The 25,275-nt window shown below is 33.4% G+C and overlaps 4 protein-coding genes and 1 long non-coding RNA gene across 5 annotated transcripts; 3 read left to right on the forward strand and 2 right to left on the reverse strand.

Annotated features, from left to right (window-relative positions):
- Window positions 1-6,278: 6,278 nt before the first annotated feature.
- Window positions 6,279-7,569, forward strand: LOC111290978 (NAC domain-containing protein 83-like). The gene is made up of 3 exons (XM_022882501.2): window positions 6,279-6,555; window positions 6,773-7,059; window positions 7,158-7,569. Exons 1-3 carry the CDS (start codon window positions 6,372-6,374, stop codon window positions 7,464-7,466), a joined length of 780 nt encoding a protein of 259 aa, XP_022738236.1. The 5' UTR covers window positions 6,279-6,371; the 3' UTR covers window positions 7,467-7,569.
- A 1,352-nt stretch (window positions 7,570-8,921) lies between these two features.
- LOC149516236 (uncharacterized) lies at window positions 8,922-10,702 on the forward strand. Its single transcript, XM_089768829.1, has 3 exons — window positions 8,922-9,955; window positions 10,104-10,189; window positions 10,361-10,702. The coding sequence occupies exons 1-3, from the start codon at window positions 9,469-9,471 to the stop codon at window positions 10,529-10,531; spliced, it is 744 nt and encodes a 247-aa protein (XP_089624955.1). The 5' UTR covers window positions 8,922-9,468; the 3' UTR covers window positions 10,532-10,702.
- LOC149516237 (uncharacterized) lies at window positions 9,571-10,225 on the reverse strand. Its single transcript, XR_016346708.1, has 3 exons — window positions 10,084-10,225; window positions 9,909-10,001; window positions 9,571-9,703 (listed from the first exon to the last, which is right to left on the reverse strand). It is a non-coding gene; the product is annotated as an uncharacterized LOC149516237 (long non-coding RNA).
- An 848-nt stretch (window positions 10,703-11,550) lies between the features above and the next one.
- LOC111290334 (uncharacterized) lies at window positions 11,551-17,745 on the reverse strand. The gene is made up of 3 exons (XM_022881625.2): window positions 17,446-17,745; window positions 16,987-17,197; window positions 11,551-16,536 (listed from the first exon to the last, which is right to left on the reverse strand). The coding sequence occupies exons 1-3, from the start codon at window positions 17,602-17,604 to the stop codon at window positions 11,792-11,794; spliced, it is 5,115 nt and encodes a 1,704-aa protein (XP_022737360.2). The 5' UTR covers window positions 17,605-17,745; the 3' UTR covers window positions 11,551-11,791.
- A 3,012-nt stretch (window positions 17,746-20,757) lies between these two features.
- Window positions 20,758-25,156, forward strand: LOC111289495 (pyruvate dehydrogenase E1 component subunit beta-1, mitochondrial). The gene is made up of 15 exons (XM_022880591.2): window positions 20,758-20,908; window positions 21,099-21,151; window positions 21,238-21,291; window positions 21,544-21,624; window positions 21,754-21,780; window positions 21,895-21,957; window positions 22,081-22,167; window positions 22,272-22,397; window positions 23,088-23,221; window positions 23,327-23,399; window positions 23,480-23,545; window positions 23,702-23,740; window positions 23,853-23,977; window positions 24,117-24,231; window positions 24,816-25,156. The coding sequence occupies exons 2-15, from the start codon at window positions 21,110-21,112 to the stop codon at window positions 24,864-24,866; spliced, it is 1,083 nt and encodes a 360-aa protein (XP_022736326.2). The 5' UTR covers window positions 20,758-20,908; window positions 21,099-21,109; the 3' UTR covers window positions 24,867-25,156.
- The last annotated feature ends 119 nt before the right edge of the window (window positions 25,157-25,275 follow it).

Raw genomic sequence — 25,275 nt, forward strand, 5'->3', positions numbered from 1 at the left:
TGAAATTACCATTAGGGAATTGTTTAACATACACACAAAAATCTGTTGCTGTTCTTTTATAGCTATGACTCACCATAAAAGAATCAAACTTCTTGTACCACTGTCGTGGAGCTTGTTTCAAGCCATACAAGCTTTTCTTCAATTTGCAAACTAAGTGCTCTTTCCCTTTCACTTCAAAACCCTCAGGCTGATTCATATAAATGTCCTCCTACAAATCACCATGCAAAAATACAATTTTAACATCAAGTTGCTCAAGCTCAAGATTCAAACTAGCTGCCAATCCCAGTACCACTCGAATAGAACTCATTTTTACAACTGGAGTAAAAATCTCATCAAAATCGATTCCTGGTTTCTGAAAAAAACCTTTTACTACTAATCGAGCTTTGTACCTCACTAGTTTGTCACCATCCTTTTTCAACTTGAACACCCATTTATTCTTTAATGGCCTCTTCCCTGTTGAAAGTTTAACAAGATCATAAATACCATTCTTTCGCAATGACTCCATCTCTTCTTTCATTGCTTTTAATCAGTGCTCTCTATCCGGAGTAGCCTGCACATCTTGAAAGCTTTCTGGCTCCCTTCACTGGTAACTAAAATAAAATCTGAACTTGGATACCTGGTAGATGGCCTGCGCTCTCTAGTAGATCTCCTGGGCTGAGACTCTACATCACTTGATGCTGAAGGTACTCTCAGGTAGAGAAGATTGCTCCTCCTGCTCAAAACTAATAGCATCTGGCTCATCACCAACTGTGGCTGGCTCATTCATATCCTCAAGTTCTGTTTCTGGCTCATTTTCACCATCTGTGGCTCTTTCTTGTGAAATCTCTGTTGGTGTTGAAACATCACACTCAACAGTAACTCGTGTAGTCTTCTCATTTTTCTCAAGGTCTGCTATAGTTTCTTTTTCATGAAAGACCACATCTCTGCTTCTGACTGTCTTTCTCTTTACTGGATCCCATACCCTGTAGCCAAATTCCTTATCACCATATCTTATAAACACACATTGTGTGGCTTTACTGTCAAGCTTTGATCTCTGCTCTTTCAGTACATGCATGAATGCTTTACACCCAAAAACTTTCAAGTGAGAGTATGAAGCATCTTTCCTTGTTCACACTCTTTTTGGAATATCAAAGCCCAAAGGAACTGATGGTGACCTGTTGAGTAAATAATAAGCTGTGTTGACTGCTTCACCCCAGAATGACTTTGGTAATTTTTTCATCCTCAACATACATCTGACTTTTTCCATAATTGTGCGATTCATTCTTTCAGCTATACCATTATGCTGCGGTGTTCCAGGTTCTGTCCTCTCATGCCTGATCCCATGCTTTGAGCAATACTCTTCAAAGCCTTTAGATGTGTATTCCTCACCATTATCAGTTCGAATACACTTCAAGGGTAACCCTGTCATCCTTTCAACCATGGCATGAAATTTTTGAAAATACTGTAGTACCTGACTTTTGTATTTCAACATATACACCCAAGTCTTACGTGAAGCATCATCAATAAAAGTAACAAAATATCTGCTACCACCTAATGACTCAACCTCAATGGGACCACATACGTCAGAATAAATTAATTCCAATCTATTTTCTTTTCTCTGAGAACTTTTACGAAAAGAAACTCTATGATGCTTACCAAACAAATAATAATCACATGAATCGAGAGACATACCTTTGGTCAAGAGAATGAGAAAGTGCCTTACCAAAACCTGTAACCCTTTTTCACTCATGTGTGCCAGCCTCCTGTGCCACAAGTTTGCCGAAGCATCATTTTCAACGGTATTTACCTGGTTACCGTTCAATTGCATCCATGTCTTATACATTGTGTAGCATAGTTTTCCCCTTACAACTACCATAGATCTTTTGAGAAGCTTCCAATGTCCATTCTTTTGTCGGCTTTCATATCCCTTCTTATCAATGACATTAATAGCAAGCAAGTTCATTCTCATATCTGGAATGTGTCTGACATCCCTCAAAGTCAACATGCAGCCTGTACTAGTTTGTACAATAATATCACCAATCCTAACAATCTGTGACACACTCTTGTTTCCCATCTTAGTACAACCAAAGTCTCATATTTTGTAAGTTGTAAACAACTCTCTCTTAGGAACACAATGATATGTCGTTCCTGTGTCAACTATCCACTCAATGTCGGGATCACTAACATGATTACAATCACCATGTGTACAAATCAAAGTAACTGAATCACTATCTGAATTCACTGCTGTAACATTGCCATCATCTGAACTCTTGTCTTTCTTATCTTTTCGCTCTTGCTTCAAGATTCTACAGTTTCATTTTATATGACCCGTCTTACCACAATGGAAACACTTCACTTTACCTCTAAACTTGGATCTATGTTTAGACTTATCACGACCTTTTGAGTCCTGACCTCTGACGATGTTTCTACCTCTGTTTTCTGTGACCAGAGCTTGATTCCCAGGGTCTACATCTTTTCGTCTCGCTTCTTCATTAAGCATACTGTCCTTTACCATCTCCAATGTCACCTTATAATCAGGAGCTGAATTAAGAACAGTCACAACTAGAGTATTTCAACTGTCTGGCAATGAACCCAAAAGAAATAATGCCTTCATTTCATCATTCATCTTAAGTTCCATAGTAGTCATCCGATTAAATATATCTTGAAAATCACTCAAGTGCTCTGTAACAGATCGTCCATCCCTGTACTGTAAAGTTGCAATCTTTTTAACAAGCATAACTTTATTCATACCTGTTTTTCTCTCATACAATGCTGCCAATTTTTCTCAAACAATGTGAGCATCTGACTCCTGCGCTACATGATGAAACACGCTGATATCAACCCATTTTCTGATTGTAGCCAGCGTCTTTCTACTTAGCTTCTTTCAGCTTTCATCTTTCATATCTGCTGGTTTAGCCGAATCACCCAATACTGGCTCATACAAATCTTTGCAGTATAGATGATCCTCCATCATAGGCTTCCAAATTGAATAATTTGATGCTGTCAATTTTATCATGGAACCTGTATCACCCTCCATGATCTCAAACAAAATTTACTTCTATCCTGGGTTGCTTCTGTATCGATGTCTCAAAATAACTCTCGCTCTGATACCACTTGTTGCGCCTGAAGCAATAATCACAACAATACAGAAGCAATAGACAACAATCAATAATCAAATGCGCAGGAAAAATAAAGCACACCAAGATTTACGTGGAAAACCCTCCAGTGTAGAGGGAAAAACCACGGGCCACCAGAAAAAATCTTCACTATCAAATAATAGTTATACAAAGTTCTTCTCTAGCTAAAACTAGAGCTAATCAACAACTAGAGAAACAATTGGAGAAATCTCACCAAATAAGTGACTCAACAAATACACCCTGGATTTGTTCCTAGAGAGCTTCAAACCCGTTCTTCACCGTTTAGAATGTATAACTCTGAATCATAAACCTCCTGACAAGGTTCCAACTCAATCGGACCACGGATCGACTTCCGTTTAACCAACTCTCCCTTCTCTTTTTTCTCTCTCTGCTTTTCCTGACTTTTTTTCTTTCTCTGCTTGGTTGTCGACACACACCTAAAACAATCCCACCTCTTTTTTATTAAGTAGCTAGAGCTCTGTGTAAAATAAAAGATCAAGGCCCATGGCCTTTACTTGGTCCAAAACCACTTATATGGGACTGAACCCCATTTTCCTAACACAAACAACGTATCGGTCTCATTCTAATTTATTAAACACAATATTCCATATAATGTACATTTATTTAAGGAAAAGCCAGAATAGCTAGAACCTGAAAAAGTCGAAAAGCTTAAATTAAATGATGCTCCTTTAGCAATGGAGTTCATGTTATTAACAACAAAAGATCGATGGAGATTGAAAGCCTTACTGACTGAAGCACTTATAAAAGAAGAGAAGAGGGAAATGAGATTAATTAAAAAGAAGCAAATTAAAGAAATAGAGCACTGGCGTCTAGTTTGAAACTTACACATTAAGTAACTTTTTAATCTCAACTGCTGCCCATGCTGCCATTGGATATTAATTATTAGCAAAGTAATAATATTGTTGGAACTTGCCAATTCAAACCACAGAGAGTAAGCAACCTGGAACTGGATGGGAAATTAAGACCAGTCAAAGAACAAAAGAATATATATATATATATATATATATATATATATATATATATATAAACATTAGTTCAGTGGAATTGGAATCGACTCCAAAATTAAAGGTGTCCCATTCGAATTTCAACCGCAATCTAAAAAATCAATATATATATATATATATATATATATATATATATAAAAGGAGAGATATATTTACATCAGTATAAGTGTTACAATGTTTTTTACCTTTAAGTCAAAATGGCTAAGGATAAGTATAATGTATTTAATTTTGATCAAAAGATAAAAAAAAAATAGTGTAATACTTATATGGGTGTAAATATATATATATATATGTATGTATGTATGTATATGAATCCTCAAAAAAGAAGTGGTAAAAAAATTAACATGATTATAAAAGTATATATATGATATTGATGCTTTATAGTTTATTTGTTCTTATCTTTTACATCTGGATTAATAAATATACATATATTGAAAAATATTAAGTCCACTTGTAAAATTAATACTAAGCATATGGTTAGCTATTTCAAAGAACTAAAATAATAATAATAATAATAATAATAATAATAATGTTCACTTGGTAATTTTGTAACCCAAAGATAGTGAAACCATGTTTGCTACATGCTCATATATTGTTCCTAAATGATACATACCCGTTCTGAACTATATATTAAATACATACGTTTCAAGGGTAAAGATGGAGTGGAATTTTAGTAAAAATTCTAATTTGAAAAGACAATGTGTTATCTTTTAATAATAATAATAATAATAATAATATATAAATAGATTTTTTATATTCAAAATGTGATTATTTATATATATATAAACATACAAAGTTATACATGATATAATATTCATAGTATATTTTATGAAATTTCAAGTACAATATTAATAGTAAGTTTAAATAATTGAATAATATTAAATTTTTTATATTTAAAATTATCAGAATTTAAATTTTAATAATTAAAATTAAAAATTTAGTACTTTATTAACAAACCACATAATTATTAACAAATTATGTCGAAATTTACTTTCAAATAGAATTTTCTTTAAAGGACTTTGAAATTGAATTAAAAATAAATAATCAAATTGATATATAACCCTAGATATATGGGTGTGTTTGATAAATAAAATTATGATATGTTAAAATAAAATGATATTATGATTAGTATTAAATTAAATAATATTATACTATCTTGTATTTGATATATGTAAAAATTAAGATAAAATAATTTATTTATTAATAAAAAATATTTTTTCTCAAAATTTATATAATTTAAATTATTAATGTAATTTTTAAAAATATAATAAAATATATAAATTCAATCCCATAAATTAAAAAAATTCTCTCTATTTTATAAAAATAAATTATTTTATACCAACAAAACGGTTAATCTTCCTTATAATTATTTTTTAAAAATATAAATCAAATATAAAATAAAATAATTATTACTCAATTCTAACTATTATCTTATACATAAAATATAACCATATTTTTTTTATAACTTATGTCCATTTGATACGTAAACAGGAATGGGGTCCATTCTATCAAATTTAGAAGGGACCAAGTGTGAAATTTTGCATCTCAATGGTTAAAAGGCTATGGAGAATAGCTTTCTTTAATTCTGAAACCCTACAAGTTTAAGAAAAAGTGTAGCACATCGTAGGTGTAGTACCACTTATTTTGCTGTCAAACTCCGAGCATTTAATCCTCCATCTACATAGAAATGCATGCCAACATTAATGCTATATTTAGTTGTTTTGAATTTCGGATTTAACCTAAATTATTCGTTCACTTTTCAAATTTTGGATTTAACTCAAATAATTTGTTCACTTTATGAGGTGAATTCCATTTTTCTCTTTTTTTTTTAAATTTTTCGTTTATATATATATATATATGTGTGTGATCACATATAATATTAACGATATTTTGATATTTTTAAATATAAAAAATCATATAATGCAAAATAAACTTGCCCATAAATCATATTTAATAATTCCAAACATTAAAAGAAAATGTCATTTACCCTCTATGTTTGAAAATGAATAAAGATGGCACCATTAGCATTGAAAAAGCACATGCTATTACCTATCTCTTTAAGAAAAGTTTATTTATTTGATTTGATATACTTTACCGAATCTGTCAATCAGGGCCCATTAATTTGTTTTCTTTCTTATTTTAGTTATAAATTCGCATTTGCCTCATCTTGAGTTGACAGAAGAAACTCTCAACCTTCAAGGGAAATCTAGGGCTGTTGATCAATTTCGAGATGAACAAGCAGCTCAATTTTGTTAGAGATGGAGTGACCAAATTGCCGCCTGGCTTTCGCTTCCAACCAACAGATGAAGAGCTTGTGTTTCAGTACTTGAAATGCAAGGTTTTTTCCCTCCCTTTGCCTGCTTCAATCATTCCTGAGCTTAATTTTTGCAATTATGATCCCTGGGATTTGCCAGGTTAGTGGAAACTGGAAAACTGTTCCAATATATTAGCTCTCACGTATATATAGAAGTTGCGTCTATCATTTGCATGCATTGTCACAGCATAATTGCAAGTTAAACCATGGATGGTTAAGAGTTAAGACATTGTTTGTATATGGAAATTGTGGAACAGGAAACATGCAAATAGTTCATAGTTGGACAGCAAATTAATTCTACTTGTTAACTTCTGTAGGTGAGTTGGAGCAAGAGAGGTATTTTTTTAGCAGTAAGGAAGCCAAGTATAAAACCGGGAACCGAATCAACAGAGCGACAGCTTCTGGTTATTGGAAGGCAACCGGGTTAGACAAACAAATCATATCAAGGAGAAATCAAATAGCAGGGATGAGGAAAACTCTAGTTTTTCACATGGGGAAGCCTCCACATGGGTCTAGAACTGATTGGATCATGCATGAATATCGTCTAGTTACTGTAACAAACAAAGATTGCAACTCTCCACTGGCAAAGAACCCAATAATCCAGGCAAGTCTAGATCATATAGCTACATCTATATATCCAATTTTCCAGCTTTTGATATATATTGTTTTAACTTCAATGGTTTAATTTAATATGTTCTGCAGAACTACTTGAATCATCACATGGATAAATGGGTTCTCTGTCATATATTTTTGAAGAAAAGAACTAAGAAAAGTACCGAGGAAGAGGTTATTCAGAGTTGTTGCAATGATAACAAGGAAGTGAAAAAAACTATGGCAGTGGCTGTTCATCATGAGCCAAAAATCTTTGATTTTATGAGAGAAAAAGCTCGCATAACAGATGTGTTATCTTCCTCGTCTTCTTCAAGTTCGATCAGTAGCAGTATCACTGAGGTTTCTTCAATTGGAGAAGAGAACGTTGAAGAAAGTAGCAGCTGCAATATTGTATTTTGAACATTATAAATTGTTAAAGCACTGATCAGAGCTAAAAGCATGTTAATTAGGCTGGTGTTTTCTCTCCTATTATGCTGTTAATATAATATATTGTTACGTAACCAAGTATTAAAGTGCATCAATATCGCCAACAGTCTCTTTGCTGAGTGATTAAAAGAAGAATAGTGATAAAAAAAAAGAGTGCATTAATATTGACTTTTGAAAACTATATATTATAGAATATAATATGATAAAAGAAAAATAATAGTAAGAAGAAAGAATCAGTCCTTCCAAGAACCTTTTATGAAAAGGTAATTCATTTTCCACCCCGGGAAAACGAAATGAGAAGGGAATAAAAGAAGCATACATTTATATATATGTAATATGTCAACTTTGCATAAAGAAGGGAAAAAATTCTTTGGGGATAAATTAAAGCAACAGAAAGTAAAAGGAAAGAGTATCTGATGCACATGGGATTCACTTCAGCTTCTTTCCTGATTTTGTGATTCTTAATAAAGAAAAAACGCCCACCACTTTTATTTGTGAAAGTGGATTCGAAGCCGAAAAGTATATAGCCGATTCAAGTTGAATTTAGCAAAATTATTGTAGTCCAAGTTCAATATATGCATGCATAACTTGTAAGTAAAGAAACCGGTTTATGTAATAATATTACTCATATTTAGATATTGCCTTCAAGAAAATGAAAAGAATATTACCGATCTATGAGCCAAATACTCATAGCTTATCCAATTATTTCTTGAAAATGAATAATAGTAGTCGTAGTACTGTTTATAATTTTAGAGGATATATACTTAGAGCAAAGAATACGTGTTTTGGAGAAGGAGAGCAATTTTTATTGAGCTTTAATATCAGAGTTATTATTCGTTTTGACTTGAATATTTCATAGTTTTATCTCATAAAAAATATCTCAAAATTTTTATTGTTATATCATAACATATTTTTAAAATATTCTAATATAAAATTAAATGTCATAAATTTTTCATGTTAAAATTTAACGTTCTTATTAAGTCCAACATAAAGTACGCATAAAATCACATAATCAAAATCATACTAAAGATAATATTTAATTTTTTTGAGATTTTAAAAGTGATTCTTACAGTGTAAAATTTAGTTTTTGTTTGATTAGTGATTATTTTAATAATATTTATAAAAATTCATATCAATCGTAACTGCGAGAAATTATTCATTTTAATTTAAAATTTTCATGATTTTATTTCATAAAAAATATATCACAAATTTAGATTTAAACTTTTACTTATGTATCATGATAAAATTTCAAAACAATTGAGGTGTCGTGAGTCCATTGGGACTTGGGGACCTAGAGATTGAATTCGTCTTCATGATGGTATTCTAATCTGCAACGTCAGCGACGGTCAAGCAGATCTTGGAGAGCTAAGTTTACACTGAAATATTGTTCATCCCCCGTGTGATTCGCAGATTTCTAGTGGAGTAGTGCTTCATTTGAATGATCACCACGCTATGGTGGCGTTGTTTCATCATATACTACTATGTACGAAATGAAGAATCTGGGTTCTGAGTTCTGACCTCTCACCATGCCAATAATAGCAAACGGTTAGTCACTTATCCAATATACAACCATATCAACTGTCTATATCTCGTCAAAGGTTGTTTCATGAAATAATATGTCATTCAAAGAAAGAAAAAAAAAAGAGTTGGCTCTTAATGAATTGACAACGTATAATCAGCATAGTAGCATGATAAAAATAGTAAATTTTCCATAGATTCAAGATAAGACCAAGCTATGAAACAAATAATCAAAGGTATATGTTGTTCTATTAACAACTGTAAATATAATATCAGAGTTAATACATTTTTCATGTTGTTTGCCTAACAACCTTTGAACCCTTTTATAAGTTCAAATAATCCTTGCCCTTCCAAGTATTGAAAAGTGGAAACCTTCCTTCCTTGACCATCCATTTGGCTTCTTGTCCCCATCTCTCTCCAGCCTGTGTTTTCCATCTTTCCTTTTGATTAATTAGTAATGGGGAGTAATGCGTCAAGGCCAGGCCAGCAGAAAATGGAAATGATGCCTAAACTGCCTCCTATCTTCAGCCGAAAGCTGGAGGAGATTAGAAGACGCAGGACAGGGACGACTCTTTCCAAAAAAAAGCTGCTCAAGGATGATTATGTGGATGACGGAAAAAGTACTGAATCATCCCCGGAGCCTGATGATGATAGCATGAAGTCTGCCAAGGTAGTACCAGAGCCAACCGTGCCTGACAAAATCTTTTCAGATAAGGAGGCTATAGCTCAAGAGAAAAGCGTAGAACAGGATAATAAGGATAATGACAATGCCAAAGATGAGAGGGAGAAGGTAGTAGAGGCTGTGGCCACCACCATGGAAAAGCTGGCCTTGGACGAAACAAAACATAAACAGGCAGTTAAAGAATATGGAAGGGATCACAATGAAGGCCCTCTTACCTTTCAAGGATCACCGAGTTTCAGATGTTACCTTACTGATGATGATGGTGAGTATTTTTCACTTTTCAGGAATGAATTATGATTCATTTTTATCTGTATTTTACATTCTATCAATCAATGCAATAAATGAGGCAACCGTATCTCAAAAACAGATTAGATAATATTTTCCACCTACCATTGATGCAATGCATACAGGCAAAGATGATATCAAGAACAGAAGGTCATTGAGTGATACCGATATCGAGGCTGCTAAGATTGTTGAACGCCAAAAATCCACTGAGGTAGTTAATGAGTTTCTGTAAAAAGGAAAAAAGAAAAAAAAAAAAAACAAAGGGTATCAAATTTTCTAGCTGGCATTGTCATTTACGTACATAAAAAAACATATATAGAGCATGAAATCAAACAAAAGCTGATATCTGATGAAATTCTGTGCGTGTTTGTTCTTACTTCAGGAACTGGCAACGAAGATGAAGAAGAGAGGAAGGAAAGGAATGAGATTTAGGAGGGTGATACCTACGGGAAAACCTGTAAAGAACTTCCTCAAAGTTAAATCATGCTATTATCCATCTTGTGGTGGTCACGAGATTTCTCGCCGTTTGATTGCTACAAAATCAGCTAGGTAGATTATTACGCTAAATGTAAATGAAGAGAGCTTATTCCTATCTCCTAAATCTTTTCCTTTGTTCTTTTACAATTTCTGTAATTTTAATCTTTTGCTAAAGTAGGAACTGTACGCGTCAAATAGTGAAACTCAATGTAATAGATTATACGTAGGGATATAAACAAATCCACAATGACCAAACTTTAATCTATTTATGGTCTAACTGTTTAATTAATTAGTCTTGAACAATTGTTCATAACCATTTATAAATTACTCGTCGGACGCCTTATTAATTTACATCTCAAGATACAAACAAATAAAAAATGAATGAATTTTTTCATATTAATATTTTGTTATTCTGTTTAGTTAATTAATGAACTTTAAAATATTATTCATGATTGTTTATTAAAATTTAATAAACAAATAGAAATTAAACCTATTCAAAAACTGTTCCTCGAAGTTCATCACCTCATAGGAATATGGAGCAGATAGCTTTTACAAGTTGATCATAGATGGAGATGTAGATTGAACTGTGAAAATATTCTTTTAGACATGAGACATGAGAGCTCATATAATGTCTTTCAGTGGCATGGAATCATAGATGCAACTGAGAACATTGTTTCACCTGATCCTTGAGGTTTTCTTCTCTTTTGCCTTCTGAATTTTACATATGAACAACAAAGCCGATGAAATCGTATAATATTTAATGAGCAATTTGGAGATTTCTTAATCCCATTCAAAGCCATTATGCTCAAAGCCGTGCAACATTGATAAATCTTTAGCATCAAGTTCTCTTGCATTATCTGTTCATTTATAAAGAGGAAGAAACTAGTACGCCTGAATACAATGGTTGGTCTAGCCTCGTGCATCTGTTCTAAAGCATGAAATCTGGAAAGACTCCTCCAAAACGAAGGAGGAATAACAACTTAAATGCTCATCATGCAAATATGTCCCACTCTTGCGCATCATGCAAACAAATGAACCCACCCTTGGGTTAAAATAAAAGAAAAAGGCATCGAATAGAAACATAGACAGAACAGGTTATAACAAACAGTACATAAATATATATATATATATATATATATATATCTATAGTCATCGCAAACCAGTTCTTACAGTTATATCAACATTAAGGTCACACACGAGCATATATTTCACAGGCTATGCTTTAAAACACATAAAAACTCGCGACAGAAAGAGAAAATAAAGGGAAAATGTGGGGTGGGATGAAAACAGCGCATACATGTAAATTCCAAAATATTACTAGTTCATACCATAACCTTTATTCATTAGATAAGGCGGCAGCAGAAATGAATTCCTCGTCCTCCACAAAAACTTGCAAATTCTTGGATTTCATCAAGAAATCAACTGCTTCTTCGTTGAATTTTAGAAGGAAGGCCAGTTTGATTAGCTCAGAGAGTGAACTAATCTGATCTTCCTTTTCCCAGAGTACCCCTTCAGCAATTGCTTCAGAAAAATAAGTAGCAAATTCAAGGAGATTCTTTTGCCCAGCAGACTCGTCCATCTTCTGAGTGAAAAGCTTTGAGCTCTCTCTGTCCCAACGTATCATTCGACTAGCTCTAACTTCTAGGGTTTCACCTGAAGATAACAACAAAGTATATCCCACTGCAACTGGTTCTAAAGTCTCAAGGACAGTGAGATTGAGGAGGCACTGAACAGCTTCATGCCTTTTGTCAGCTTCCATTTTTATGGAAGAACCTGCTAAAAAGCCAAGAATAAGCCGAACCAGCTCTTTTCCAATCATAACATCTCTAAGATTGACCTGCTTAAGTTCCAAGCCATTAGTCAAGGATAATTCTTTCTTCTGTACAATCTCAGAGATCAAGCGAACCCCAATTTTTCTGTATAATTCAAACAGCATAGTCCGAGGCAAAAAAGGCAAGCTTGGCTGAGGATACCAGACAAATAGTGGACGAGAAGAGGATTGGACAAAAAGATCCTTAAGTTGAAGGTCATCAGCAATAAACACATCATTCTTGTCAAATAACATAATCCCACCCGAACCTGAATCCACAGGAACCTTTACCAAACTTTCAGAAAGAATTTGCTCGTTCTTTGAACTCTTGTGCTGCATTACAAACCTCCAGAATGCACAACACTCGTCATGTGACAATCGGTGTCCTGAAGTTTCCCAACCCTTCCAAAGTTTGCAATAATCATCAAGTGAAGGATTTGATTTGACACCAAATGCACCAGAGAAAAACTGCAGCGGCACTTTGTTCTTATAGTGTTTCTCCAATACATTCAACTGCAAACCAAAGAGACCATCTTTATCATGTAGAACACATGCATCAGGTTTGACCCACCTTCCATTTTGATTTCCATCAGGGATCCAGATTTTCGGTGAAGCTTCACTATCAGGCACCCATTCTACTTTTGCCAAGAACTTGTATATTCGAATGATTGTGGCAAAATCAGATTGGAAATCAAGGTGGCTGGCTATCAATGCGCTTCCCCTCTTAATATCAACAGTAACTCCTATTGACTCTAGTTCTTTTCTGTACATTCTAACCTCAGAACCATAAAACCCTTCATCAATGAATGGTCCATCTGTTGGCTTCAAGTCTGATCTCCCATCAAACAATAAGCTATTACCTGGGCTCCTATAACCAGCATAGGTTTTCAACCATTTTTGTGAAACTTTTTTCAAAAAAGATTCTGAGAAGGTGTAATTCTTGTCTTCCAACAAAATTCCCATGCATTTGAGCAATGCAAGTGCAGTTGCGGGAGTACTTGGAGGAAAATAGAGACAAGAAGGCACAAACTTGACACCACTTTTGAATTCAACAACTACTCCAATGCTCTTCAACTCATTTCTATACTTGTGAATGTCCTTTCCGTAGTAATTGTCACTATCATCAATAAAAGGAAGGAGAGTAATTTGAGAGATGGATTCCCACATCGGACCAAAGAGGATGCAATCTCTTGGTGACCTGAAATCACCAAGCCGAGTCCGCAACCACTTCACTTCATGGATGCAACTCTTCAAGTCAGAGGGAAACTTATGGGATGTTCCCTTCAGTTGTCTATAGCATGACAGAAATGACAAAACATTATCTTTTGTAATAGAGGATACCGATGCCTGTTGCCTGAAACTGCTAGCAAAAGATTTGACTGCTGTCTCAAAATCCACAACAGCACCCAATCTCTTCAACTCATTTTTGTAAGAGGAGATGGCACTTCCATAGTAAGCTTGTTCAATTATTGGGAAAAAACCGAAAACCTGTAGAAGACAACCCCATTCATTATCAAATAGAAAGCATTCAGACGGAGGTTTGAAACCAAGATTTGTCTTCAAACACTTCACATTTTTGAGTGTTGTAACAAGGCTCTCAGATGAATTTGAATAATGCATACATTCCAGCAATAAAAGAAAAGCATCGGCTGTCAAAGAGGTCAAGCTTGAAGATGATTTCAAGTTTTCCATGACAAGCCTTCTGCTGAAGCCAACTATAACGCCAAGCAACCTGAGTTCTGTTTTGAAGCAAAGGATTTCGTCACCATAGAATGTTTGATCAATGAAGGGAACATCACATATTTGTATAGCTGTTCTCCATTCCTCATCAAACAAAACAGCTCCTACTGGGGATCTGTAACCATGAGATGTATTTAGCCATCTTCCTTCCTTGATAGAGCAGATCAAGTCATCAGGAGGGAGGAATTTCATCCTCAAATATCTGATGAGACCAAGAATGGAAAGCACACGATCTTTACTTAACATTGATGAAGACGCCAGTCTCATAAGATGCTTCCCAATAAATGCACATGCTTCTCCATACTCAAACATGACTCCAATTTTTTTCAGCTCCTCCATATACTTGCTTATTCTGTCTCCATAGAAGTTCTGATCAATTAGTGGAATATCAACAAACACGAATCCATTCTGCAAAATATTTCCCCATGAGGAGGAATAAAAAAATGATTGCGATGGTGGTTTGTAGCCAGAAGAGCCATTTATGGTGACTTTCAGCCAGTTTCCATTTTTTATGCTTGTCAAAAACTTCTCTGGAATTGTTGTTCCTCTATTTCTCATGTACTGAATCCAATCCAACATCAAGAAAGTGTTTTCCTTTGTAAGCGGTGAAGAGACAGCAGGAATGGCAGCATTAGGGGGCGATAGATAAGGGATATCTGAAACTGCAACATGTGATCCAAGAAACTCCAAGAGCTTCTTTTCAGGTGTGATTTGGCCAACAAAATTTCCAGGACGCAAGTAGTCTTCTCCTAACTCAACATAGCCTTCAGCTTTCAGAGGATTTGAACCAATCAAACTGGCCCATTTGCTTCCACTGGAAGGAACAAGAATCCTCCTCTTATCGGTCAGAGTCACATTACCGTAGTTATCCACAAGTGGCATGATGCCACACAAATAACGAACATCTGCTGCTACTACAAAGTCCTTCCAGAATGAATGATATAAGAAGTGACCATAGGTTATAACAAGCTTTGGCTTGCCACTGAGATGGTCAATAAGAGATGCTGCATACTGATATACACTTATGGCAACAACCTTCACCTGTTTTTCAAGCCATTCCAAAACTGTTTCTTTCTTAAAGCATGAACGAATGGCTTCTTGAGTGCTTTTGGGAAGAAAAAAAATGTTGGCAACACCTCTGAATTCCCTATTCCAATCAATCAACCATGAGACATGACAAAATTGACATGACCGGCATATTGCTCCCTGACTTCCCCGTGTGGATTCACTGATACTGCACAAAGACACACATCCACAAGAATCCACATATTTAACAAGTGGTATGTAACTGATGTCAGTACCATCGAATATGTTCTGCCAATTCTCAGCAAGGAAGAGAAGAAGCTCAAGATAAACACCCTCGGAAACTCCCAATACAAGATTAGAACTCTGGATGCACTTTGCATACCATCCAATGTTGACTGTTCGAACTCCTAAAAAGTTCAGAATGTGATCACAATCAACAATATCAAACGAAGAATGCAAGACATATGTCCCATGGGATGACAGATTATGCAAGCCTACCCTCTCCTTTCTAGCCTTCTTCACAATATCCCAGAAAGCAGGCATAATTCTGCCAACTTCACTGGGTTTATGAAAAAACTTCTGCTCCGTGCATGACTCATCACTTGGAAGAATATCTTCATCCACCAGTTTTAATCTTATAGATTCCCTAATGGCATTAAAATTCTGATACGAGGAACTGTTGACAGGCAAGAAAGTGAACATCCGGGGCAAACTAGATACTGGAGCCTCTTCTGTCATTTTCACCAGAGAGATGAATGCATTCACAAAAGCAGACGGCACACAATCAAGAATCCCTTGGTTCCATTTGTTGTCCAAAAGTATTGTTTCCCTTGATGATGACAAAACAAAATCTGCTTGAATTATGAAGGGTAAGTTGGTCACCATCTCTGTTGGAAGAAACGCATAGACCCCAGGTAAGGTCATTCCTCTATGAAGACGCTCTTCATTTGGAAAAGCCAATGTGATCACCAACTCTTCAACATCCATTCTCCTTTCCACTTTGTTTTCCAGCCTAACTGGAAACTTCTGCTTCCACATATAGTAGCTGCATTCTCTTCCAAACTTATTGCACTTTTCCTCAGCAGAAAGACGGAGAGTATAGGACTCTGCATCAATGTTCTTCCTCGTCACAAAATTAGTCTCGCTTGTAATAGCTATTGCACTTACAGTATTGAGCCTGGGATCCATGTTGTCTTCCCTCACAGAAAGACACTTGATCTTCGAAAGGAATAGCAATACTTCAGGATGAACACTTGAGAGCTGCTGCTTCACAGGCTTGACCTTGTCAGGCTTCAGGGGCAGGACAATTGTCGTGGTTGGAAGGGCAGAACATGAACCATATACCCTTCTAATGTCAGCAAGAGTTGGGTTCTCCCCAACCCACTCAGGAACAATATAGCCAAGACTGCAGTGGGGACAAGGCGCTTCATTGAACCGTATCTGATAGCCATTGCTGAATATGTAAGGCTGAGCACTGATCAGAAAGACACTCTTGAACCCAATTCCTGCAAAGAAAACATAATACATCTTTAAATAACAAGAAACACATAACAGTATGCTACTTTCATTTTTTTCATTGTCAAAGCTTCTTGGAAGTGATGACAATTCTTGGAAGTGATGACAATTCTTGGAAGTGATGACAATCTGCAGTTCCAAAATGTTGGTATCTTTGAAATTTCTTAGTATTAACTTTTATCCTTCAAACTCCCTATATTTATGAGATGTCCAAGCCTTGCTCAAAGCATATAAGCTATTTTACTTTGCTTTGACTTTCAGTTAATACTAGAACTTGGACTAGTCGAAGTGCTGGAAGTTTCCCTACATGTTTCGATAACCAACTTAGGCAACTACAAAAAGAGATATGTTTTTGTGTGTTGAGTGTGGTGGTGTGAAGAGTTGATGAGAGGAAAATGCAAACAGCCAAATAAGTTAAAAGTTAGAAGAGGCAAGCATACCTTTCTCCCCAATATAACCACTTTTCCTGTTGCCTTTCTTGGTGGAACGTCCAATACTGCAAATAGACTCTATATTTTTCGAGGAAAACCCCTTCTCGTTATTGAACATCAGCAATGTTGCAGGAGCTCCTGTAGCCGTGATGTCACGAGAGGTTATGACAAACTCGAGCGATGGGTCCACCCCTTCCAAGTACTCGTTGTCTTCAGCATTCTGATGATCAAAATTTCCTTACGTTAATAGACATAAGAAAACAAAAAACAAAAAAAAAAAACAGAAAATGAGGTTATAAAAAAGATTATAACCCAACATTCGACTAGGATTCTTACATGTTTTGTCACTTTCTTACCGGTGTAAAAATACCCTTTTATACAGCATTAACGTTTTTGTATTTGATTTTTGTTTTGGATGCAAAACAAAAATATTTCTAACAAAAATGGAGGAGAGACTAGAGAGTAGACCTGGATGAGTTCCATAAGGAAATGGACATCTTTGGTATAAAGCTCAGCAGACAAGTTCCTAACAGCTTGATGAAGGTCCTCAGTCAAAGGGTTGGGTTCTCCTCCGATTGAGAACTTTTTTTTTCTGATTTGCTCAATGTGTTCTCTAGGCGTAGCCATTGCAAACACTGTACTTTTTTCGGAGAAAAATGAAGGTAAGAAAGAGACAGACAGAGAGAGCAAAGCAAAGAGTGTTATGGCTTTGTTTCTCCAGTCAACTGAAGACTCCAGTGTATGGTGGAAACCCAAAGGCGAGGGAAACTTCTTAAAGAAGGAAACGCTTTAAGGAAAAAAAAAAATAGAGAGAGAGAGAATATGAAGGACGTGGGATCTGGGAACAGTAAATCTAATAATATATATAGTGTAAAATATTAAACTTTATATATTTATATTATATTTAAATATATATATTATAATTTATCTCAATATAAAATTTTAAAATATATTTTTTATTTTATTAAATTTGTATATAATAATTATTAAAATTTTAAATTATCTTATATTTATATATTTTATTTATATCATATTAATATCATTTCACAATTTATATTTTAAATTTTCACGTTTACGTGGAATTTGGGTTGGAAAACAGTGAGATGGAAAGTTAATTGTACGGAAAATATAGATTAAGTTCTTTTAAATATATTTTAATACATTTAATTATAAAATAAACTATAAAATATAAATATTTAATCTTCATGTTTATTAGTTTCACCAAATTTATTGAGTCGATTGAGCTCAACTGCATCCTCCTAATGCGTGGGACTCTCCCAGTCTCTTTCGCGGAAGTCTTGGTCGTTCTTCTGTTTTCAAATAATAAAAAAAAAAGCCACGGTCGAGGACAATAATGGAGGATCACATCAAATAAACCAGGGAAAAGTGCACAAATAAAAGGCTTTCGACCAAAATCTCTGGCACTTCAACGGTGATTCGACCGTCTAATGTTTTTCTAAAGTTGCTTTGTCAAAAGTTGGAGTACGATAATAAATAATGCATCTAACTTTTTTTCTTTAAATTATCTTTGGAATGGAATCATATACGTATAATATATACTCTTTTTATCTTAAAATTATTATTTTTTATTTTTTTTCAAATTAATCTATTATTTTTAATAAAATAATAAAATAAAAATAAAATTTGTAAACTTTGTGTTTCAAATTTTTTAAAATTTAACTAATATTATATTTCAAAAAATAAGATTAAAGTAAAATTACTTTGACAAAAAAATTAATAGAGAACAGTTATTTTGAAACGAAAAAATAATAATAAATAAATAATTATTAGATAAAATTTATCGGACATGTACATAGTAGTCTCTCCTCACAAGATATATTGAGTAAAAATATTTCACTTACCAATTTTAAATAATAGATCAAATCTTGATATTTAAAATTTTAAAATATGTAAAAAATACACTTTAGGAAAGTTAAGGTAGTTAAATTTAATTTATTATTATTTTATTTTCAAATATTTTTAAATTCAAAATTATATGTATATTTTTATATAATAAATTATTTCATTTATTATTAATAAATTTTTTATATTTTACAAATAAAATTAGTAAGATGGCAATAACATCCATTTTTTGAACTATATTAGTTCTTAAATTAAAAACCCACTAATTATCCCATGATTTCATTTATAGTATTTAGAATTGTTAGAGAAATTTTTTTTCTCCCAAAGTTTTAAGTTCCTATTAATTAGTCTATTTGAACCCACAATGAGACATTTTTTTTTATTTTCAAATGATTTTTTAAATTTATAACTTAATATTCAATTTAATATACATACTTAATTATGTTAATTTTATACTGAGAAAATTTTAAACCAATGCATTATAATAAGAAAATTTTAAACCAATGCATTATAATAAACTTACTAATGTTTGAGTTACTCATAATATACAAAATTTAAAGATAATTTATAGGAATTTCAAAAATAATTGATAGGCATTAATAGTTACGAAAATACTCATACCCAATTAAATACACAAATAATATATATTGATAAAAAATTAAAAAAATAATTACATTAATAAGCACATGAATTCATCCAATTACAAAAAAGTATAATTTAGATAAAATTACCATACTTTGATGTTTAACTAGTACCTCATTTAGTAAAAATATGACAATTACATCAAATAAAAATTTTGAAAGTTCTTAACCACTTATGAATTATAATGTTTAAAGTATATCATGTAATATGGTGAGTATTTTTTTTTTTCAAAAAAATAAAGGACATGCAACTTCGTGAGTAATTTTTATTATATATTTTTTGTTAATTCACCCATTGAATTAGTGTTAGATTAACTCGTTGTATAGATAATAAATTAAGCTAAAACTAAAAAATAAAAAGTCATCCTAAAAAAATAAAAACATAATAAATTATGCCTACAAGTAATTTCCCTCCTTTTTCATAAATGATTATGAATTTTATTTTACTTAACCCAATCAGTAAAAATTAATTCAATTAAAGGATCGGGATTAAAAGTACATTAATAAAAATTAATGTAGTTAAGAGATTGAGATTAATAATAAGAATAATTATTTGATGTAATATTAGTATAAAATTTTAATTATAAGCAAAATTAAAAATGTTACACATATCTTAATTTTTAATTAAAAATTTATTTTTTTTAAATATATCTTACATATGTTATACTTTTAATTTCACTTGTATAATCAAATATGTACACTGATAATATATTAAGTACTAACACTAAAAATATATAAAAATAATAATAATAATTTGGATGGCAAAATTGACAAGTAAAGATGATTACGGTCAAGATCAAATTTGATTGAATTCAATTTTTTTTAATAAAGCATAATATTATGATTTTTTAAAATTTAATATAAATCTAAGCCGACATTATTTTAAAACTAATATAATCTAAACCAAATTATATTAGTTTGGTTCGGTTTATCAATTTTGAAATTTTAATGTTTTTTATATTTTAGATATTAGTTCAATAAAAATTATAATATATTTAAATAAATTTATCTATAAAATAATTATTTTATTTTATAAAAATTTTAAAAATATATAAAAATTGATAAAAATATATAATTAAATTCGATTTAATTTTTTTATTTTTTACATCTCAATTTAAAATTTAATCAAAAACTCAATATATATTTAATATTTAAATTTAACCCAAATTAAATAAAAAATTTTGATCATAATCAAATCAAATACTATCGAATCGATTTTCGATTTTTTTCTTTTTTTTGTTTTTGTCTCAGCCCTATTGGCAAGGCGGGAAGACTATTTGGTACTATTACACTACAACTGCCCCGTCGACCGTGGCCATTGGCTCGATTGCCGTCGTGTACCCTTCTGTTTTCTGATTTTCTCTCATTCGCCGTCGTTTTCACTTCATCCTTTCATATCGCGGAAACAGCCAATCCTCATTGTCCAGGTAGATCTTCTAAATCTTACTTGCGTCCAGATTTCGTTTATAAATCATCTCCTTTCAAAAATCTCAAATCTGTCATCTTAGCACTTGGTATTATCAAATTTTTGCCGATCCACTCCGTTCGCTTCCTCCACGAAACCATGCCGATTCATTTTCTTTGCTCATTTGTTTTTCATGTAATTTTTTATCAAAGACGAAGAGGAAATGTTGGCGATTATTAGACAAACAGTCAGCAATGGAGCTTCGGTATGAATTAATTTTTCCTTTTTTCTCAAAATTAAATATAATATTTTTTCAATGCCGATCTATAATTGCTTTTTTTTTTCCTGTAGAGAAATCGTCCTGCATTTTACGCATCTAGAAGTTACTCCGCCGCCGTGAAAGAGGTAAATTTTGCAATTAAATTAAAAAAAAAATTAACTGTTTAAATCAATGCAAATGGTTCATTTTTCAGGCATGTGAATATATTTGGAAGTGGAAATTTATTTTAAATTCTGTGAATTTTTATCCAATAATCCTATTCGTGGCTGCAAAACTTTACCAGTTTGATGTCTGAATACAATATTATGCATTTTTACGTTTGGCCATTTTATCTCCTTTTACTACCTTTGATGTTGCAAATGTTGTTCTTGTTCCAGATGACAGTCCGAGAAGCTCTCAATTCTGCACTTGATGAAGAAATGTCTGCAGATCCCAAGGTTTTTTTAATAGGTGAAGAGGTATTGATTATGGAAACACTATCTCTTTTGCTTTTTGAATGTAACACACACACACACACACACAAACATACACACACGCACGCGCATATATATTTCCTTTATGTTTATGTATGTTTGTTTGTGCTTCAGGTTGGTGAATATCAGGGTGCTTACAAGGTTGGTTTGTTTATTCTGACGAAGAAAAGTCTCCATTTACTTTGTTCTCGCAATTCTATTATTTTTGTGTAACAAAATTAATCTCGGTTATCTTAACTCCTCATCTTGGACTAGATTTCCAAGGGCCTGTTGGAGAAGTATGGCCTTGAGAGAGTTCGTGATACCCCAATCACAGAGGTTGCTCATTTGTTCAGCTGACAAAGCCTTCTTCATTTTTCTTTAACATTTCCCAGTTGCTTTTTAGTTGCTTTGATTTTGCACTTGATCACAAAACAATGCTTGAAGATTATTGTTTTGTAGGCTGGTTTTGCTGGGATTGGAGTTGGTGCCGCTTACTATGGCCTTAGACCTGTTGTCGAATTTATGACCTTTAACTTCTCTATGCAGGTCAAATGAACTACTGACAATATATAACTTAGGAACAACCCTGCTTGCAAATGTCTTCCAACTCTTTGGTAGGAATTAATTTTCTGGTATCTTTGGAATTGCAGGCAATTGACCATATCATCAATTCTGCTGCAAAATCGAATTATATGTCTGCTGGTCAACTCTCTGTACCAATTGTTTTTAGGGGACCAAATGGTGCTGCTGCTGGAGTTGGTGCTCAACATTCCCAGGTCCTCTCCATAGTTCACCATGTTTAATCTTGTTATTTCCTTTGAAAGTATGGTTTAACCTCTTTGTCTACTTTGAAATGCCTTAGGTTATTACTCTTCAATAACAACTCAATATTGTTCTGAGGGTTTGGCTGTAGAAAGATAGTTAAATTATCTCACCTTTAACCTTATATAGAATTTGAATTTTTTTGTTTTTGTTTTTGTAAAATTTGTGTGATGTTATTTACTAAGCCTTTTACTATAAGGTCAGTGTTGATTTCAAATATGGATATAGATATTTCTACATAGGTTTTGAGCAACAAGAATGAGAAATTAAATAATGATTCGAAGCCAGAGTCTGGCCTTTGTTCCATACAGTCAGAGAAGGAGATTAACTATGCTGGAACTTAGTAGCTGCAAATTTCAGAGAGTGAATTCATATTCACTCTTACCTGATTGCAGTTTGGTCTATTTAACAGCCTAAAAGGACTAAAAGTAGACAAATGAGAACAGAAGCTTCTTCTCCCCTCATTTTTTTGTTCAAGTTATTTTATCTTTTTGTGAAGAGCTGATTATGAAACACAAATCTGCATGCTCGGGTGTTTGTCCATGAATGCATGCTTGTGAATCATCTTGCCTAGGAGCCAGGATGTGCATACATGTGTATCTATATTTCTGCATTTGAATAGCTCATTCTGGTATTTTGTGCAGTGTTATGCTTCATGGTATGGAAGCTGCCCTGGTTTGAAGGTGCTTGTTCCATATTCATCAGAAGATGCCCGGGGTCTGCTAAAAGCTGCAATAAGGGACCCTGATCCTGTTGTTTTCCTTGAAAATGAGTTGCTGTAAGTAGTTCTATGGATGATGATGTTATTACTGAGCTTTAGCAAAGAGGTTTTGTGCTTGATTAATGTTCATTTTGCCATACTTAACGTTTATGCATACTGTAGATATGGTGAGTCTTTTCCTGTTTCAGAAGAAGCTCTTGATTCTGAATTCTGCCTTCCAATAGGAAAAGCTAAGGTACTCTTACTTGAACATTCTCTTTGATGTTAAGTTTCATGATCAGTAATAGTTATAATTGTGGCTTTTTGCTGTGACAGATAGAACGAGAAGGAAAGGATGTAACCATTATTGCCTTCTCCAAGATGGTTGGTTATGCTCTCAAGGTTTGTCGCTTGCTACTTTTTCTGTGAAAGATGTTTAGACATGAAATTGTAGATCATTTTGAATTTATTATGCTAATTATTTTTTCATTTGTGTTATCCATGTGAATGCCTATGCCTTTTTTCTTCTTGAACTAACTTTAATAAATGGTTTTTTAGGCTGCCGATATGCTTGCCAAGGAAGGAATAAGTGTTGAGGTAAATAGGAACTAGATTCTTTGATGTAACAATGATTTACTTGACTAGTTGAGGAAGCTTAGATCAATGTATCTGAGTATATCTATATATAAATACTGTGATCACAATGCAGGTTATAAATTTGCGCTCAATTCGTCCCCTTGATAGAGCAACAATCAATGCTTCTGTGAGGAAAACTAACAGACTAGTAACTGTGGAAGAAGGGTTTCCTCAAAATGGTGTTGGTGCTGAGATCTGGTAACTAACCTCCTTTGTGCAATACATACATGTCTTAGGTTCTATCTCCTCCTTTTTTTCTGGGTTGTCTCTTGCAAGAGATGTTTTGTTCTCACAGTTCTGCATTGGTACTTAAATGAAAAACATTTGTTTTCTGCAGTGCATCTGTTGTTGAGGAGAGTTTCGGGTTTCTAGATGCACCTGTTGAGAGAATAGCTGCTGCTGATGTTCCCATGCCTTATGCTGCTAATCTTGAGAGGATGGCTGTTCCACAGGTAATGTTAACTTCAACTCTCCTTCAATAATTCCTTAAACTGTTTGTACTGCAAGGTCCTGTGTTGCCTTTAGATGTTGCTCAAGATTTCACATCATTGAGTTTTTCAAATTATGAACTATTACAGAATTAAAAACACAGTTCATGTTGGAGATTGGAACTTGTCCTTTGGATGCCTAATTCTAAATTTTCTGGTTGATATTTTGGCACATTTTCGTCTATAATTCTCATATTCCAGTTTTTGCAACAAACTGAATTGTTAAGAATGTTAACAAATAACATAAAGAAATTTTAACTCTAATAAATTCCCTGTTGAAAGTAGCCTTCAAAAAAATTTGCTCTAATGGGTATGTCTGTTCAGAGGAACCATAACAGGAATTCAAATGTGACAATAAAAGTAACCTAGGAAAGGAATTGTTTAGCCGGAGTTATCTTAGATAATATATTCCTTTTAGGTTCAATGACAAGACCTGTTTCTGCCAAGTGATGTCTCTATTTCTTGGTGGCCTTAGCCACACAAATTGAAACAAATGTAATCGGTCAAAATTCCTCAGATATAATATCTCTCTTTATTGCCTTATACAGGTTGAGGATATGGTTCGTGCTGCGAAGAGAACTTGCTACAGATCAGTTTGAATAGCAGCAACTTTTATTTGGGAATTTAACAGTCTTCTTTATAAACCGCTGTGAGTCTAGGTTTATTAGACCCTTAAAAACATTTTCTTTGAAGAAAAATTTGGGTAATTCTGGTTGCTGGGTTAGCAAATTCGTTTTAACGAGTGAGCTGAGCAGCAATTCAGGAAAATAAAACATTGTAACCACGGTTCTTAACAACAAATTCAGGAGAGAACAACTGTAACTCGAGGGAACAAAACAATATTGCTGAATCCTGAAAAAACTTCTAATTAGTGTTCCTGTTCTTTACATCAGAAGCGTGGCATTTGATGTTGTTGTAATCTCCATTAAGAGGATCAGTTTCTTCCTCCAATAGGCATTCTGTGATTGGTAGTTTCATCAGATTATATATCACTTTCAATCAAAAGAA

This window comes from Durio zibethinus, chromosome 11, assembly GCF_047325235.1.
Source record: "Durio zibethinus cultivar Kanyao isolate XHJ-2024 chromosome 11, ASM4732523v1, whole genome shotgun sequence".
In the NCBI taxonomy this organism is placed as follows: domain Eukaryota; kingdom Viridiplantae; phylum Streptophyta; class Magnoliopsida; order Malvales; family Malvaceae; genus Durio; species Durio zibethinus.

Excerpts from the sequence above, each read along its gene's own strand:
- LOC111290978 (XM_022882501.2), top strand. The coding sequence starts at position 6,372 with ATGAACAAGCAGCTCAATTTTGTTAGAGATGGAGTGACCAAATTGCCG. Across the intron at positions 6,556-6,772 it reads TGATCCCTGGGATTTGCCAG|GTGAGTTGGAGCAAGAGAGG; the intron begins GTTAGTGGAAAC and ends TAACTTCTGTAG. Across the intron at positions 7,060-7,157 it reads CAAAGAACCCAATAATCCAG|AACTACTTGAATCATCACAT; the intron begins GCAAGTCTAGAT and ends TATGTTCTGCAG.
- LOC149516236 (XM_089768829.1), top strand. The coding sequence starts at position 9,469 with ATGGGGAGTAATGCGTCAAGGCCAGGCCAGCAGAAAATGGAAATGATG. Across the intron at positions 9,956-10,103 it reads TTACCTTACTGATGATGATG|GCAAAGATGATATCAAGAAC; the intron begins GTGAGTATTTTT and ends CAATGCATACAG. Across the intron at positions 10,190-10,360 it reads AACGCCAAAAATCCACTGAG|GAACTGGCAACGAAGATGAA; the intron begins GTAGTTAATGAG and ends TTCTTACTTCAG.
- LOC111290334 (XM_022881625.2), bottom strand. The coding sequence starts at position 17,604 with ATGGCTACGCCTAGAGAACACATTGAGCAAATCAGAAAAAAAAAGTTC. Across the intron at positions 17,198-17,445 it reads TCCTTATGGAACTCATCCAG|AATGCTGAAGACAACGAGTA; the intron begins GTCTACTCTCTA and ends TTTGATCATCAG. Across the intron at positions 16,537-16,986 it reads TGGTTATATTGGGGAGAAAG|GAATTGGGTTCAAGAGTGTC; the intron begins GTATGCTTGCCT and ends TTTTCTTTGCAG.
- LOC111289495 (XM_022880591.2), top strand. The coding sequence starts at position 21,110 with ATGTTGGCGATTATTAGACAAACAGTCAGCAATGGAGCTTCG. Across the intron at positions 23,222-23,326 it reads TTCCTTGAAAATGAGTTGCT|ATATGGTGAGTCTTTTCCTG; the intron begins GTAAGTAGTTCT and ends TGCATACTGTAG. Across the intron at positions 23,741-23,852 it reads AGGAAGGAATAAGTGTTGAG|GTTATAAATTTGCGCTCAAT; the intron begins GTAAATAGGAAC and ends ATCACAATGCAG.